Below are 18,719 nucleotides of genomic sequence, written 5' to 3'. Positions count from 1 at the left end.
AAGCAGCAAAGAGTGACTTTTGAGGTTTAGGGTGTGGTTGTTCATGCAGGAGATGGAAAGGGGCGGACGGGATTCCCCTCTCAGGACTTAGCAGCCCTAACCTGCAGCTCACTTCAGAGCCCAGCAACAGCTCAGCCCAAGCCCCTCGAGTCTTCCAAGAGGGGGAGGAAGGGTCACTGGGCTGTCAAGAAAGCGGGCGGGATGAGACGAGGAGGCTGGCGGCGTGCAGCCAGTCCGGCCGGAGGGGACAGCTTGGGGGCAAGCAGGAGGCGCTGGGGTGGAGGAAGGAGAGTGAACGGAGCAGGGAGAAAGTCAGAAGGAAAGAGAAAGAGAACGGAGCAGAGAGGGAGCCAAAACAGAAGAGAGAGAAATGCAAGGGGGAGAGAGAGAAGACGAAGCAAGACAGGGAGAGAACAGAGAGAAACTGCAAGAAAGGGCTACCAGGAAGGGAAGGGGGAATTGGAAGCCCTGAGAGTCAGAAGGAGGGGAAAAGAGGAGGGTATCTAGGGAAGAGGCAAACCCTGGGTGGTGCCTCTTCAACAACTCCCGGGACATCCTGCAGTCTGGAAGACGGGTGGGACAGCAATCACTCTGTGGCTAACAGCCTTATTGAATGACAGACTCCCTAAAACCGGGGTCTCAGACAGGGACAAGACCACCCCAGATAGGGAAGGAGGGAAGGCACAAATTCTTGATAGGATTCACATTTTGTCTAGTTATGCTGGTTTGTGATGACAACTACTGTACAGTATATAATAAATGTTCATTTTTTTGTTCAACAATAAATGTGAATTCTTCTTCATGGAAAAATAAGACATCCCCTGAAAATAAGACATAGCGCATCTTTGTGAGCAAAAATTAATATAAGACACTGTCTTATATTCGGGGAAACAGGGTAGTACAGGGGTAGGGAACCTGCGGCTCTCCAGATGTTCAGGAACTACAATTCCCATCAGCCTCTATCAGCATGGCCAATTGGCCATGCTGGTAGGGGCTGATGGGAATTGTAGTTCCTGAACATCTGGAGAGCCGCAGGTTCCCTACCCCTGCACTAGTACATGGATAAAGGTTACATGAAAGAAGTCCTACTTCTCAACACACAGTCTAGTCTCCGTCGCCCCCTTCTGGTGCGTTGCCGTTTTATTTCTGAATCCTGGTTTAAATGTGACACTTGGCAGACTTTCCACCGCAAAATGGGAACACCACCATCCTCACCTGTGCCAGATCAAAGCCGGATCAAGGCCCTGCATTAATGAATGACAGGAGTTGTGGGCGGAAAGGATCTCCCCCGGGCAGATCTTGCGGCTCACAGACAGCCACCACCTTCTTCCCAGCAAGTTCCGAAGAACTTCCCACCAAACTAACATGGCATTTCTTTACAGCCTGCTGGCCCTGGCCCTTTTTACAGGTGAGTAAAAGGTCTACATTAGTCTGGAGTGAAATGCTGATGCTTCTTTCTTGGCTGAGCAGGTGTCCTTGCAGATTTGGCCAGCTGTTAAGGCACTGGGAAAATGATTTTGAAGAGCATGGAGGTGTTCGGAAAACAGAAATGGGATGCCATGTGAAGAATTGACCTTTTATTGGTTGATTGATTTGATTTGTATCCCTCCCAGTCCCTGCAGGGCCTGAACTTAGTTCTGCCCAACCAAAACTTTTGCTGACTCAGCCAAGAAAAAAGCATACAGTGTTTCCCCGAATATAAGGCAGTGTCTTATATTAAATTTTGCTCCCAAAAATGCGCTATGCCAGGGATGGTGAACCTTTTCAAGACCGAGTGCCCAAATTGCAACCCAAAACCCACTTATTTATCGCAAAGTGCCAGCATGGCAATTTAACCAGAATACTGAGGTTTTCGTTGGCTCCGAGGCGTGCGTTACTCGGGAGTAAGCTTGGTGGTAGTCGGTGGCTTTGCTTTGAAGCAACTGTGCAACTCTTCCAACGGGTGAATCACGACCCTAGAAGGGTTTATTCAGAAGCAAGCCCCATTGCCAGCAACCAAGCAACCAAGGTAAAGGATCGCGCTTTAGTTCTTCACATGAAAATCAGTGGAGTTTAATAGCACTTAACAGGGTTACCTACACTGCTTCCCCAAAACTAGATCTTAGTTTTAATGCTAATAATCAAGCCCAGCAGCCCAGGCCAGCCTAGATGTGTAGGGGGGCACTCTGTTTGTGCGTGCCCACAGAGAGGGCTCTGAGTGCCACCTCTGGCACCCGTGCCATAGGTTTGCCACCACTGCGCTATGTCTTATTTTCAGGGGATGTCTTATATTTCGCACTTCAGCAAAACCTCTACTACGTCTTATTTTCAGGGGATGTCTTATATTTGGGGAAACAGGGTAGTAATGTTGCTAGTGTGTGGCACTTCAGATCTTCAAATAGGGTTAGCTCCAGGTGTGGCATGGAGATTTCTAACATTTTCTACAGATCTCCAGACTACAGTACCCCTGGAGAAAACAGTTGACTGGGAGCAATGGTGGGATTCAAATAATTTAACAACCGGTTCCAGTGATGGGAATTCAAATGATGTAACAACTGATTGTTTACAAGCACTCTTTTAACAACCGGTTCTGCCGAAGTGGTGCTATAGAAGAAGAAATCACAAACACCTTCCCTTCCTCTCCCCACTATAGGCACCTTGTGATGAAGGAGCAGCAGTGGCGTAGGAGGTTAAGAGCTTGTGTATCTAATCTGGAGGAACCGGGTTTGATTCCCAGCTCTGCCGCCTGTGCTGTGGAGGCTTATCTGGGGAATTCAGATTAGCCTTGGGCTAGTCACAGGTTCTGGGAGCTCTCTCAGCCCCACCTACCTCACAGGGTGTTTGTTGTGAGGGGGGGAGGCCAAGGAGATTGTAAACCCCTTTGAGTCTCCTGCAGGAGAGAAAGGGGGGATATAAATCCAAACTCTTCTTCTTCTTCTAGATGGGTCTGAGAGAGTTTGAAGAGAACTGTGACTAGCCCAAGGTCACCCAGCAGGCTTCATGTAGAGGAGTGGGGAATCAAATTCAATCTTCAGATTAGAGTCCACCTCTCTTAACCACTACATCCTCCCGTCTCCATACTCTGATCTCCACAAGCTGGGAACATATTTGTGGAACTGAAGCAGGCAGAAGTTAAATCCCTGACCCTCCCTCCCAGTGGTGGGATCCAAAGATTTTAGTAACAGGTTCCTATGGGGGTGGGATTCAAACTGTGTCGTAGCGCCAATGGGGCTGGGCGGGGCACGACGGGGGCGTGGCTGGGCATTCCGGGGCGGGGCTGTGGCAAGGATGCAGCCGCTGCACCGGTCCTTGGGCGGGATTCGAATGCACGCAGGCGCAGGCTGCCACGCTTGCCGGTGCACCTCCTGCTAGACTCCTTCAAGTTCTGCGCGCTACTGCTGAGAGGAGGGGCATAACTAAGGCAAAAATCACGTGGGAAAATCCCCAATTAGTAACCCCCTCTCGGCACACACAAATCATTAGTAACCTACTCTCGGGAACCTGTGAGAACCTGCTGGATCCCACCTCTGCTCCCTTCCCCAATTATTGTCAGGTTGTGAAAAAGAGAACAGGCCCATTTGCAAATGAATAATTGATTAGAGAAAAGGCTGCCAACTCTGGTCTGGGGAATTCTTGGAGATTTGGGTGCTATGCCTCTAGAGAGGGAATTTGGGGAGAGATTTCACCTAGAAATCTATGCTACACTCACGATCAAACCAACCACCTTCATCCACCCAGCAGGTTCCAAATATCCAAAATCTAGGTTTACAAGAACAATGTCCACTCTGCAAAATCACTGTTTGTTGGTTGATGGTCAAGGACTACCTTTGGCTGACCTCTCTGCCACCTCCCGTGGAAAACGTTTTAGTGACGTCTTTAAACTGTCACCTGAATTAACCTAATTTCTCCCCTTCAGTTTAAATGTATCTTAAGAACTCTTCAAGGCAAGGTTTATTTATTATTTTATCTGAAATGCTTTTATGGCGCCTTTCCACCCAACCAGAGTCCACAAGACAGCGAACAGAAAAAATATATAAAACATTTGAGCAATTAAAAGCACAGTAAAAAATAACTATGTAAAAGTATGGAGTGAAGTAAAGAAATCTCTGTTGAGAATAGAACGAAATAGAATGAATTTATCTTTGCTGGGGAGAATACGTGTGATTAAAATGAATGTGCTTCCAAGAACGTTATTTCTCTTCCAAGTGCGGTCAATAATTAACACCGTAACATGCTTTACGCAATGGCAGAGAGATATTCGCAGTTTTGTTTGACAAGGCAAGAAACCAAGAATAAAGTACAAAAAAATGGCAAGATGGAAAAGAGAGGGAGTTTAGCGCTGCCAATTTTAAAATTGTATTTTGAAGCAATTGCATCAGGCTGGGTGATGAATGGGGGTTGCTGAAGAATGCTAGACTGTTGGACTTTGAGGGGTTTGATAGAAGATTTGGATGGCATGGTGATTTGTGGTATGATGAAGGGGAAAATTCACAAAGAATTTTCAAATCATTGGCTCATTCCGCACATGCAGAAAAATGCACTTTCAAACTGCTTTCAGTGCTCTTTGAAGCTGTGCGGAATGGCAAAATCCACTTGCAAACAGTTGTGAAAGTGGTTTGAAAACGCATTATTTTGCGTGTGTGGAAGGGGCCATTATGTTAGAAAGAATCTGCTCTGGGAATGTTTGAGATATAAAAGTTGCAGGTATAACTCCCTTATGATAGTCCCCAGTTGAAGCATTTTCAAGAAAATAAGTGAACATACAGGAAAAATGTCTTCCTTATAGAGAATTGTTGAATGCCAGATTGAGAAATGGGAGTTCAAACCACTGGATGAATTAAAAGATAACGGTTAAAAATTTGTTCCATTACTATCAATGACTAGAAACCTCCAAAGCAAACAACCAAAATATAGGTTTTGTTACACAGAAGACAGAGTTTGAAAGTAACCGATGCATAAATGATGATAAGCTGATTACGAAGAAGTATAAGATGTTATTAAAGTGGGATACAGAGGAAGGGGGGATAAAATCAGTGATGGTAAAATGGGCTAGTAACCTGGGAAGAAACATACAGATGGAACAACGGGAAAAATTGTGGAAAAAAGATCTGAAATTTACAGCTGGTTATAATTTGAAAGAAAATTACTATGGAATGATGTATAGATGGTATTCAACACCAAAAAAACTGTCTAAAATGTATAAAAGGCTATCAAACAAATGCTGGAAATGTCAACAACAGACTGATTCTTTTTCATATGTGGTGGACATGTAAAGAGGCAAAAAAATTTAGGATATGATTTTATTCTTGTTGGGGTTGATGGGGGAGGATATCCCGGATCAGTTTAGAACCCTTTTCATGTACACGACAACTGCAGCAAGGATTTTATATGCATATAATTGGAGGGGCAATAAAATTCCAACCAAGCAAGACTGGATTTTAAAAGTCACAGAATATGCAGCAATGGCAAGGCTGACGGTGTTTATAAGAGACAAAGAATATGGACAATTTCCTTAAAGACTGGAAACCCCTTGTAGACGACCTACTGAAACCATATACAAATAGAGGAATAAAGGCAGGATTTGAGATTTAAATGAAAACAGTGGATTAAACTAAAATAGTTTTATAAGAAGATTAAAAGTGGATGAAATGCTGATATCAACTATAAACATGAAAGTAGATTTGCATTCAGATCCATAATGAGGTAACTGGAAGACACCATGTAGGTATGTAGGGCAGTGGTGAAGCTACAAGGGGACAGGGGGGTGCGCCGTGCACCAGGTGCATGCCTGGCCCCCCCGCAAAAAATTGCCCCCAGGCCCCTCCCCCTGCAGCGCCCCCCCCACGGCACCCCCTTTCCCCCACTTACTTTTGTTCCTTTCCTTTTCCAGAACTTTTTCAGGCTGCAAAAGGCCTGTTCGCAGTAAAAACTGCCTGAGGAACTACAGTTCCCAGGAGACCTTGTGAGCCCCAAGGAAGTATAGTTCCCATCAGGCCGTTTTTACTGAGAACAGGCCTTTTGCAGCCTGAAAAAGTTCTGAAAAAGGAAAGGAACTGAGGTAAGTGTGGGAAGGGGGGAAGGGGGTGCTGCGGGGCAGGGCAGGGTGCCGCCGGGGGGAATGGGGGGCCAGAAAATATAGAATGTGCACCGGGCGCAGTTTGGCCCAGCTACGCCTGGCTGGCTGGCTGGCTGGCTGGCTGGCTGGCTGGCTGGCTGGCTGGCTGGCTGGCTGGCTGGCTGGCTGGCTGGCTGGCTGGCTGGCGAAGGGGCGGGCGGGTGGGTGGGTGGGCGGATGGATATTATTAGGCGCATACCAGAAAAACCAAGAAAAGTAATCACTGGCTTGCAAAAGACACCGATAGAGGGAGACAGGTGAATCCCCTTGGGAGGGAGTTCCAAAGTCTGGTACCATGACTGAGAAGGGCCTTTCTTGGTTTGCCACCTGTTTAGCTTTGGGGATTCTGAAGACTGGAAAGAGTGTAGGAGGAGGTGGTCGATAAGATATGTTTATCCCAAGCCATACAGAGGTCAATACCAGCACCTTGAATGGAGCCTAGAAGAAAACTGGAAGCTGATATAGATGGAACAAGACTGGATTGATTTAATCCCTATGTCCCACTCCAGTCAACACTCCGCCCACATTATTCTGTACCTGCTTGAGCTTCCAGACAGCCCCATGCAAAGCCTGAGCTGGCCAGGTTCAGTGACACGCAACTGGAATCATAAGAAGCATCGTTGAGAAGCGTAAGTCAGAGGCGTTCCTCCCATTGGGCAAAGTGGGCAATTGCCCTGGGCGCAGCCCTGTGGGGGGCGCAGGTTTGTTTGTGGGATTTTTTGTATTTTCAGTGTGTTTCCATTTTTGGCCTGCAGAGGGCGCAGTTTTTAGGCTAGCAGCACCAAAATTTCAGGGATGTTTTTGGAGAATCTCCTGATGCTATCACCCAGGTTTGGTGAGGTTTGGTTTAGGGAGTCCAAAGTTATGGACTCCCAAAGGGGGTGCCCCATCCCCCATTGTTTCCAATGAGAGCTAATAGGAGATGAGGCTACACCTTTGAGGGTCGATAACTTTGGACCCCCTGAACCAAACTTCACCAAACCTGGGAGGTATCATCAGGAGAATCTTTTACTGATACCACCCAGGTTTTGTGAAGTTTGGTCCAGGGGGTCCAAAGCTATGGACTCCCAAAGGGGGTGCTCCATCATCCATTGTTTCCAATGGGAGCTAACTGAAGATGGGGGCTACACCTTTGAGGGTCCATAACTTTGGACCCCCTGAACCAAACTTCACCAAACCTGGGTGGTATCATTAGGGGAGTCTCCTAAAGATACCCTGAAAGTTTGGTGCTGCTAGCTTAACAATTGCACCCCTGCCAGCAGGCACCCCCAAATTTCCCCAGATTTTCCTTTTAAATCCCCTCGCCTTTGACATGGATTTAAAGGGAGAATCTGAGGTCCCCAGTTTAAACATTGAAAGTGATGCTGTTTCAGGGTGGGGGAGAATCAACCCCAAAATAGCATCACTTCCAATGTTGTTTAAACTGGGAACCCCAGATTCTCCCTTTAAGGTAGATTTAAAAGGAGAATCTGGGCTCCCTAGTTTAAACACCATTGAAAATGATGCTGTTTGGGGTGGATTCCAGCATCACTTGTTTAAACTAGGGAGCCCAGATTCTCCTTTGAAACATTGAAAGTGATGCTGTTTCCCCCAATTGGGGGTACTGGATACAACGCCATAAAATGTTTTCATAGCAGTAATAAAACATTTTGAAAGCATTTTGAAAATGTTTTCAAAAAATTATTTCTGCTGTGTGGCATGGCTTATTGCTGTGCTCAGATTTGTGAGTTGGGGCATGTTCTATAATGTGATGGTGACTTTGAAACAACCTGGTGTAAAAAATCATTGCTTGGTCACAGTGGGGGAGGGTGGTTGCCCATGGGGGGCGCCAAACTCCAGTTTGCCTAGCTACGCCACTGGGCATAGCTACAAGGGGGGTGCGTGTTGCATTGGGCACGCGCCTGGGGGGGCATCAAGCTCAGGTTTTGCCCAGGGCTCCAGTTTGCCTAGTTACGCCACTGGCGTAGGTGATTTATTGGTGTGACACTCATAGCCACCTGTTGTCAGGACTGCAATTCCCAGCAATCACCAGTTCCCGCCTTTTTGCATAAGAGCGGGAAAATGAGCTGAGGAGCTACATCAGACCGAAACTATGTAGCTCCGTCAGAACCAATGGGAGACCAGGGAACGGGGCAGAGGGGGAAAGCTGATTGGTTACTGTCTGTTCTGAAAATAGAATAAATACTGGAACTGCGGACAAGAATCCTCAGTTCCAGCACCTTGTAGTTGGGGCAACGCAAGTCAATAAAGTTCTCCTTTTAACATTGACTTTGTCTGCGTGGTGTTCAGCCTTACACCTGTATGAAGACAACCATGTCGCCATTTCTCTTTTTAAAAATAGCATGTTTTCAAAATGGAACGTTGAGCTTCAAAGAATTTATTTATTTTTAATCATTGTAATTTTTAAAGGAAGTTGTTTAGCAGAAATAAATATTTCTGATTAATGGATTAGTTCCCCTGATTACCTGATCTGATTTGGAAACAGTCAGAAAAGCAGAGACAATATAATTTATTTATTTAACTTAAAATTCAATGGGAAATTAATTATTAATTGGCAGGGGACTGACTACCCAATTAGTTGCTTGTGTCTCAGGGGAGTTTGCCATGACTGGAGTTCATTACTCCCTCCATCTCTCACTATACCAGATTTCATGCACGGATTTATCTTTTCTCCAGCAGGATCGCAGGCTGTTGTCCTCAGAGATGAACCAGATTCTGAGATGGCCCACTTAAAGCAGGAGTTAAGGGAAGACTTCATGAACCTCAGAAGGACCGTGACCGAAAAAGTGAACTCCATCTTAGCAGGGAAGTTTGTCCGTCAACTAACGTAAGCAAATTAGCCTTATTTCGCTATACTAGGGCATTTGGGTGGTTCAAAAAATATAGCAGGCAGAGGTCAGCGGAGCCACACAAATCAAAGCTGGAAGGACCACATGAGCAGAGACACATCTCAAGGAATCAAGGAACAGTTCTGTCAATGTTCTCTATTCCAGGAAGTCCCCAACCTTTCGATCTTGAGACGTGGGGTCCCTCTGCACATTTTCAATCCACTTTGCAGCTGGATTTTACTGTGCGGAATAGCAAAATCCACTTGCTATTCAATTGTGAAAAATCCAATTGAGAAAGTGGATTGAAAGTGAATTATTCTGCAGGTGTGGAAGCAACCGTGGTTGGCGCAGTCACAAAATGGCTGCCGCAGCAAGCAAACCTCGTCACAAAATGGCTGCCGCAGCAAGCAAACCTCGTCACAAAATGGCTGCCGCAGCAAGCAGAGCTCGTCACAAAATGGCTGCCGCAGCTTACCTTTATTCACAGTGAAGATAATTGTGCAGCTGCTGCCAAAGCAACGTTTTAAAAAATCTGCACAACCAATCAAATCTCTAATGGCCAATGAGCATCCTTGCTAAGCAAAAGCCACACCTGCTCTTGTCCGCTTTCAAAAATGCTCAGTGGTCCCCAGGAAAAGTGTTGAAAGGCACCAGGGTACCCATAGGCACCGCTGGGAATTCTGGGTCTATTCCAATTGGCAGCGCCTCCGTAGGGTTTCAGGTAATTTATTTCTTATTTAACTGGAGAGGCTGGGAATTGAACCCGGGAACCTCTGCATGCCAAGTAGGCATCAGCACCAATAAAAAAGTATTGGTGAATTTCAGGTTGGGGTTTTATTAACCCAGAAATATTTGGTAAAGCCGAACAAAGCTGTTATCCATCAGCTTTATTCAGCTATTACTGAAAATATTCATCTTTAAAAAAAACCAAGCCTGGAATTTTTCAGTTCTCCCCCATCCAGTCACGCAGGGCTTGGGAAACAGTGAGGGTGGAGAGAACTGCCCCTACTGGCGCTTTCCAATCCCCAGTGTCAAACACACAAGCCAAAGTCAGTTTGGGAGACAGTAGGGCTGGTGCTGGAGGACTGAGTGTCTTCTGCAGATGCGTAGCTGCTAAGGGACAGGGTGGGGCATTTGCTCCAGGTGCGCACCAGTGCGGGGGTGTGGCGGGGGTGTTCCGGGGGGTGTCGGGGTGGGCGGTGGTGTGGCAAGGACGCAGGGCAAACACATGCCATGGGCGCAGTTCCCCCTCGCTATGTCTCTGGTCTTCTATCTTGTGCCTGGGTGCAACTCAGAGTTTGGACCTGCATGGACTGTCTCATCTTCCTCAGGTGCCTCTGCTGTGGCTGAGGAAAGAGTGTGATGCCAATGTCCAATTCTTCATCTGAGGAGTCCTCAGGATGGTCGGAAGCCTCACCTTTTTAGCCCTCTGTGAATTACAATCCTCTAAATGGTGGAAATTTATAGAGGCCAAAATTCCTTCTCTAGAGCCGTTTCCGCATGGCCACGGTGGGGGTTGGGTCGGCGTACATGATGCTGACCCAACCCTGCCGGGACCGTTCGCATGAACGGTCCCAGAAACTACCAGGACAACAGCGCCGTGCTGTGCCGTTGCCCAATCGACTTACCTTCCCTGCGACCGGCGCGTCGCCGAGGCCAGGGGGCACGCCCCCTGCCCTGCGCAACCGCTCCGGAGTTGCAGGGCAGGGGGCAGGTCCCCAGGCCTCGGCGATGCACCGGATGGTCGCAGGGAAGGTAAGTCGATTGGGCAAGGGGGAGGGATGGCGCCTTCCAGCCGCTGCCATTCGCACGGCAGTGGCTGGAAGCCGCCGTTTTCCAAAAACCTCGCTCGAGGAGCAAGGTTGGGAAACAGAGGCTTCGCGCCGCTGGGGAGGAGCGAGGGCGGCGCGGCTGCAAAGCAGCTGTGCCCCCCATATGAACAGCTCCCTGGGGACTGCGTTTTTGCCGTCCCCAGGGCGCTGTATTTGGCCCGTGTGGAAAGGGCCTTGGTCTCTCCTTAGAAACCATATTTATGCAATCTGCAAATGAAATTTGGCTATCCCTAAAAAGAAGGCCACTGGACCAGGATTATCAGTTGCTGTTGAGTGCATCTTTCTCCCCCTTGCACTTTGAAATCTTTCCTGAAATTAGCCTCACAGCTAAATATCTATCCCAACTAACAGAGACCAGGCAGAGATGGATCATCGCTCAAGCTAGTTGTAACGCAGTCCCCTCTGCCGTTCTTAAGGGCCGACAGTTGAATATTCCGCTTCAAGATAGAACCTGTGCAGATTGTCAGGATACGGTTGAGGCCCTCGAGCATATTATGTTCTCTTGCCCGAGGTACGCATTACCTAGACTCTCCCTACTTGTCCCAGCTCTAGACAATAAAACAGTTGTTCGGAACATATGAAGACTATTCACCTGCTGGATAATAGTGACTGTGGAATAACTGGAGAAACTGCTGAATTTTTATTAGAAGGGCTCAAGTCAAGGACATAATGGAAGCTTAATCACCTCTTCCTTACCAACCTTACATGCTTTGTCCTGGTTTTATGTCTTGTTTTAAGACCCGCCCTGTCCTGTATTTTGTTTTATTTTTTACTGCTATGCCTAATAAAGGTAAGTTGAAGTTGAGTCCTCAGGCCATGATACCCAGAAGGCTTGGAAAGCAGCAGCAGCAGCAGCAGCAGCAGCAGCAGAAGCAGAAGAAGAAGAAGAAGAAGAAGAAGAAGAAGAAGAAGAAGAAGAAGAAGAAGAAGAAGAAGAAGAAGAAGAAGAAGAAGAAGAGGAGGAGGAGGAGGAGGAGGAGGAGGAGGAGGAGGAGGAGGAGGAGGAGGAAAAGTTGGATTTATATCCCCCCTTTTCTCCTGTAGGGAGACTCAAAGGGGTTGACAATCTCCTTTCCTTTCCCCCCCCCACAACAAACACCCAGGTGGGGCTGAGAGAGTTCAGAGAGAACTGTGACTAGCCCAAGGTCACCCAGCTGGCGTGTGTTGGAATTCACAGGCTAATCTGAATTCCCTAGATAAGCCTCCCTTTCTCTCCTGTAAGGAGACTCAAAGGGATTGACAATCTCCTTTCCTTTCCCCCCCCCCAACAAACACCCTGTGAGATAGGTGGGGCTGAGAGACCTCAGAAGAACTGTGACTAGCCCAAGGTCACCCAGCTGGCGTGTGTGGGAGTGCGCAGGCTAATCTGAATTCCCCAGATAAGCCTCCACAGCTCAAGTGGCAGAGCAGAGAATCAAACCTGGTTCCTCCAGATTAGAGTACACCTGCTCTTAACCACCGTGCCGGTACTGTTGGGACAGGTGTAGTTGAGGGACAGGTGTTCGTTCAGTGCTGCTTGAACAAATAAATGAACAGGCAAAGCCATCCAGTTTTGCTCCCCCTAAATTCAAAAGCATCCTGCTCAAAGTTTCTTTTCTTCTTTCTACAGACAGAATATCACAGACCCCTTTTTCCAAGTCGGGAAGAACTTAAATGACCTGAAGCAGATGTTGCCCACTGAGACCAAAGAAGTCTATGATCTGGTGCTTAAGAGATCGTGGGGCATGTGGAGAGAAGCCCGCAACGCCTTAAATGAGCAGAAGAGACGGCTGAGCTCTGCCACAGAGGGGATGTCTGAGACACTGTCCTCCATTTCGAAACCTTACATAGACCCGATCCTGCGGAGGGCAGCTCCATACACAGAGGACCTGCGGAGAATCCTTGCAACTAAAGTAACAGAGTTGAGTTCCAAGATGAATAAGTCATTGGCCCAGCGACTGGAAGACCTCGGGCCCCAGCTGAGCCCTTACGTCGAGGCAGTCCAGAACCAGTGGGGAAAACTGCAGACGTCCTCTGAGACCTTCACGACATCCATGAAGGAACAACTCCAACAAAGGCTGGAAACCATCAACAACACTTGGGTGAAGACCTTTCTGACCCCTCTCCTGGCGCCCTTCCAACCACCCGCCGAGGACTGAGATGCATGTGGATAACCCCTAGCTTCCCCAAGATTAGGGATGTTTTCCCCTCATAAGCTGTGGAGGGTGGAACCCCAGATGATCTGTGTAAACAAAACCAGGAGAGGAAGTGGATATTACTCTATGACCATTGGCGGATGGGGTAGGACAGGAGGCCACCTTTAACTTCCCACTGCTCCTCAACACTTAATAAAGGCTATATCTTCTAATGATTCCTTCCCAGTTTGTGTGATGTTGGTTTCACATGATCCTGTAACCCACGTCTGGTGGAAAGCTGTGGTCACACATGAGAACACACAAAAGAGACCACACAAGAAGTTGCCTTATATGAAATAAGGCTCTTGGTCCCTCAAAGACAGTATTTCCTAGTAAGACTGGCAGAAGCTCCCCAGGGTCTCTGGAACATCTCCTACTGCCTGGTCCAGTGGTGGTGAACCTTTGGCACTCCAGATGTTATGGACTGCAATTCCCATCAGCCCCTGCCAGCATGGCCAAGCAGGGGCTGATGGGAATTGTAGTCCATAACATCTGGAGTGCCAAAGGTTTGCCACCATGGGCCTGGTCTTTTTCACTGGAAGCGGCAGAGGTTGAATGTATGGCCTTCTGAATGCCAAGTAGATGTCAGTGGCATATTTGCCTAGGGACAGGGGGTACCCTCTGTCCCCAAGAGCCACTGATCTGGTCCCGTGGGGGGCACAAAATCGACTCCCCGTGTGACTTGGAAGTCCTGCTGCCTTGTCGTCTTCTGGCGCCCTCGGCCCTGCCCACTGCTGCTCCTGCTGCTGTAGGAAAGAACCAGCAACAATGGGGCAAGGATGGCAATGCAAAGAGTGGGAAGGGTGGAACTAGGCACGCTGACAAAGGGCAAAGGGAAGAGGTCCAAGGCAAAACTGGGCTCACTGGAAAATCTCCCCGCTCTGGTGGTGAAGCAAAATTAAATTCATGCTTCAAGTGGTCTCACTTGCTGCAGCGATCCTAAAAGGTGAAAGTGGGGTTTGAGGAAATATGTCTGTCCAAGAAATCTTGCAGTGACGGACAGTTGCCCCCATTACGCAGCAGATGCCTTGTGTGTAATCAGCCATTGATATGGAAGCATTTAGAGAACCAGCAAGGAGCCTGCAAAATGGAAGAGGGGTGAGAGAGAAGGCGGGGATGGCAGTGTGAGGAAGTGGGAATGCTGGCTGTGGGTGGAGGGAAAATGTTGGGGCAAAGCTGTGCTCACTGGCGAATCTGCCTTCTCTGAAGCTGAAGCAAATTGAAAGTTGTGCTAGAAGTGATCCCACTTACCGCAGAGAGAATGGGGAGTGAAAGCGGGGCTCAAGAAAATGCGACCAAGAAATCTTGCTGTAATAGACATTCACCCCCAAATAATTGGCCAATGAGACAATGCAATGCAAATAATTGGCCAATGAGACAAAATCTGCCCAGTCTTCACTTGAAGGGGGCCACTTTCTAAGAAAACACCTGGGTATCTTCATGAGTTACCCTGAAATCTGGTCACCCTGCAAGCAATCTGAAAAAAAGCAAATGACGGCAGTAGCACTTGGGTAGGTTGAGGTAAGACAACTGATTTGCAAAATACGTGGGCCCCCTTTGCCCTGCCCCATGATGAATGTGTCCATGTGCAATGCCCGACAGATCTTTCTGTGCAAAATTCTTCCATCTGGCTTCATCTCAGTTGCCCGTTGGGGAAGAGGGGGACACAAATTCAGACCCCTCCAAAGTCTTTCAACAGTCTAGGTTTGCCAGCCTCCAGGTGGGTCTAAGGAAAAAAATAGGAGGAGTGCAACCCACTGGGAATGTGCCGCATTAGCAAAGTTGTGCAAGTTCGGCACCTATTTTAACTATCGATTTTTATTTATCAAAGCAATTTATATTATAGTAGTCTTCCCTTGTCTGCACATAGCTGGCTCTCAGATAAGATCAACTGTGACCTCCATTTGGAAACATTACAGGAAAATAAGTAGAGATTAACAAGTCCTTTGAATAAGCCATTGAGTGAAACAATGAGAAACCAACTCCTGTCCGGACAGAAAACAAGCAGAAAGATACAGTATGTAAAGAGACAGCATATTTTCACTCATGGTTAGATATAAGACAGAACTGTCAAAATGTGTTATTTACTGTGGCAAATTTCATTATAACAATACAAAATTGCTTTGATGAATAAAAATTGATAAGATACGTGCCAAACTTGCACAACCTATCCTTTCCTATCAAAAGATCTCAGGAGATTTTTTAAAAATTCATCCACCGTGGTTTCCTGAACCTCCTTCCTTGTAGAATGCTCCTGTTGGGTCCTAGTTCATAACCCCCCCCCAGCTCAAACACCAAGCTGGTCCTGGTGGGACAGCAACTACCCAGCAACAGACTCTACTTTTTCCCACCCACCTTCCCCCCGACCCAACACCAAGCTGGCCCAGCTGGACAGTGGTGGCAAGTTGCTGCTCTCCTACTGGACCCAGCAACGGGCTCCCTATCTCCCTCCCTCCCTCCCAAATATCAAGTCAGGCCTCCCCCCACAACTCACCACTCACTCACTTGCTCACCCATCTGCTTATAGTCCTTTGGGACTATTTTCTACTGTGGAAGCATGTACTTCCACCTCACCACTACTGATTGCACTTTTATCTTTCTGTGGGAAAGGATATCATATAGCATTCAGATGGGGTCTGAAGACTTCCTGGAATGACAACGCGTCTAAGGCAACAGATCCCTGGAGAAAATGGCTGCTTTGGAAGATGGATTCTGTGGTATTATACCCTACTGAAGCCCCTCCCCTCTCCAAACACCTCCTCCCTAGGCTCCACCCCCAAACCTCCAGGAATCCCCCAACCTGGAGCTGGCAAGGATAAGACGATCCCATCCCTTTAAAGGTCACAGCAACAACCAGGATTATCGAGTAGAGATTTTATTGCCCCATTAGCGGGACGGTGGTTACAAGAACCAGGAAGTGGTGTGGTTTGGGGGAATGTTATTCCGGACAATTCCTCTACCCAATATTTAACACTAGCCACCTGCCAGTGATTTTCTGAGGCATAGATGGACCTCAGTCTCCTCAGTCGCAAGGCCAAATTCTCACTGGAACGTTTGCCAGAATGTGTCCACCATACCAGCGAAGGCCCTCCGAAAGTCATTGAGAAAACTATTCTGTAAGGCCTCATTATAGCTGGACAGTTTACGGACAACCTGTTGCATTACGATCTTTGCTTGTCTGAGGCGAGATTGCAGCTGTCGCTGCATATTGTGCCGGAATTCCTGGATGTCCTTCCGAACTTTGGCCTTCAGGGCCTCGCTGGAGGTCCCCAGAATGCGCTCCGTGCTCTGCTCCATCTTCTGAACCACATCCTCCAAGATGACATTCATGGAGTCTCTCAGAGACTCGGTACGATCCATCAGGCTCCCGTGCGCCTCGTTCCAGGCAGCCGTCAGCTTCTGATGCCCCTCAGCCACGAGAACATCCACCTTCTCCCTTAGCTCTTCTGCATGAGGCTGTGCATTTTCAACCAACCTCTCCATCAGCTTTTGGACCTCTGCCACGAGCTCCTCCTGGTTGCTTTTCATAGTGTTGTAGGTATTGGTGACAAGTGTGCTGTGGAGAGAGAGCAACCACTAAGCTGGATTGGAAACCTCCAGATGGTGGCTGGAAATCTCCTGTTGCTAAATCCTCACATAGTCTCAGGAAGCGACAGAGGCTACTTCCCCTGGAGAAAGGGGCTACTCTGGGAGGTAGACTTTATGGTATTATACCCTACTGAGGCCCCTTCTCTCCACTAATCCCACAGTCCTAACCTCCAGGTGAGGACTAGAGACCTTCAAGAAGGACAACTGCTCTCCAGATCAGGAGATCCGCTTCTCCAGGAGGAACTGGCTGTTTTGAAGTGGTAGACTTCTATGTATAGGTAGTGAACCTTTGAGACTCTAGATACAGGATTTATGGACTACAATTCCCATTTATTCCCTGCCAGTATAGCCAATTGGGCAAAATGGCAGGGGCTGATCGGAATTGTAGTTCATAACATCTGGAGTGCCAAAGGTTCGCCACCACGGCTCTATGGCATTATCCTGTGTTGAGGTCATATTGCCAGGAATTTCCTGGGCCAGAACTTCCAACCCTAGTTGGTAAAAATGGTTAGGCTCAAACTTGTCTATATTTGAACGGGGCCATGAAGCAAGATCTTGGAGCTCTTTTACGCCAACCTGATTTAAGCCCAGTAGGGACAACAGGATTTCCACAGTACACCTCAGAGGAGGACGTTGCCTTAAACTGTGCTCATCCTTGCTGCAAAGTGAACTTTGGGTTCCCAGTTTTGATCAGCAGTGGCGTATGTGATTCAACGTGTTCAGGGCCCAAAGACCCTGGGTGCAATGGGGGAGCAAAAATTGCCCCATCTCCTCCTTTCCCATGCCAACCTGACTTGGAAGAGCTGGGTTGGTGCAGGGGAGGCACCTAAAGACAGAGCTGACCTGCTGCCAGGAGCCTGCCTACTGCCGCGGCGCCCATCCGAGGGTCTGTGGAGGGCAGGAGGTGGCCTGCAAGGAGGTCGAGGGGGCTCAGAGGGCGGCTCCAGGAGTCAGCCTGCCTCTGCGGTGCTCATCTGAGCTGCCCCCACCCCTGAGCCCCGCCCCTGAGCATAGGGGGTGCGAGGAGGGTGCAGGGGGTCATCCGGGGCAGGTGTTGTCCCCAGGCACCATTTACCACAATACACCTCTGATTGTCAGAGTGCCCTTTACAATGCATCCACATTTCTGGTGTAGAAATACCTTATCTATTCGAGGGAGTGCGTGTTCCCCTGTTCCAAAGAAAAGTGTGTGTGTCCCATGCACAGATTTGTAGGATTAGCTTGCCTTGGACTATATGTAAAGTGGCCATTTAGAGATAACTCCCACCAAAACACCCCTAACGCACATAACAAGGACCAAAGGTGCACAGAGTTTGCATATGCTAATTTTCACATCATTGCTGAGATTGAAATAGAAATGGAACGTGTCACACAAGGCCTGCTCCGACTGGCAGAGCACAGTTCTTGAGTGACAGCTGTCACTCAAATGTTTACAAAAAGAAAGCTTCTCCAGCAAGGAAGGAAGGAAGGAAGGAAGGAAGGAAGCAAGCAAGCAAGCAAGCAAGCAAGCAAGCAAGCAAGGAAGGAAGGAAGGAAGGAAGGAAGGAAGGAAGGAAGGAAGGAAGGAAGGAAGGACGGACGGACGGACGGACGGAAGGAAGGAAGCAAGGAAGCAAGGAAGCAAGGAAGGACGGAAGGACGGAAGGACGGAAGGAAGCAAGGAAGCAAGGAAGGAAGGAAGGAAGGACGGAAGGAAGGAAGGAAGGAAGCAAGGAAGCAAGGAAGGAAGCAAGGAAGGACGGAAGGAAGGACGGAAGGAAGGAAGCAAGGAAGGAAGGAAGGAAGGATGGAAGGAAGGAAGGAAGGAAGGAAGGAAGGAAGGAAGGAAGGAAGGAAGCAAGGAAGGACGGAAGGACGGAAGGACGGAAGGACGGAAGGACGGAAGGACGGAAGGAAGGAAGGAAGGAAGCAAGGAAGCAAGGAAGCAAGGAAGGAAGCAAGGAAGGAAGCAAGGAAGGACGGAAGGAAGCAAGGAAGGACGGAAGGAAGGAAGGAAGGAAGGAAGGAAGGAAGGAAGGAAGGAAGGAAGGAAGGAAGGAAGGAAGGAAGGAAGGAAGGAAGGAAGGACGGACGGACGGACGGACGGACGGACGGAAGGAAGCAAGGAAGGACGGAAGGAAGGAAGGAAGGACGGAAGGAAGGAAGGACGGAAGGAAGGATGGATGGAAGGAAGCAAGCAAGCAAGCAAGCAAGCAAGCAAGCAA

General features: G+C 48.3%; 1 protein-coding gene across 1 annotated transcript; it reads left to right on the top strand.

The window, feature by feature from the left end:
• Positions 1 to 1,323: 1,323 nt before the first annotated feature.
• On the top strand, positions 1,324 to 13,064 carry LOC125435839 (apolipoprotein A-I-like). The gene is made up of 3 exons (XM_048502258.1): positions 1,324 to 1,408; positions 8,774 to 8,921; positions 12,364 to 13,064. The coding sequence occupies exons 1-3, from the start codon at positions 1,366 to 1,368 to the stop codon at positions 12,890 to 12,892; spliced, it is 720 nt and encodes a 239-aa protein (XP_048358215.1). The 5' UTR covers positions 1,324 to 1,365; the 3' UTR covers positions 12,893 to 13,064.
• The last annotated feature ends 5,655 nt before the right edge of the window (positions 13,065 to 18,719 follow it).

Source organism: Sphaerodactylus townsendi, linkage group LG06, assembly GCF_021028975.2.
Source record: "Sphaerodactylus townsendi isolate TG3544 linkage group LG06, MPM_Stown_v2.3, whole genome shotgun sequence".
Lineage (NCBI taxonomy): Eukaryota > Metazoa > Chordata > Lepidosauria > Squamata > Sphaerodactylidae > Sphaerodactylus > Sphaerodactylus townsendi.
This window is presented reverse-complemented; position numbering and strand designations above follow the sequence as displayed.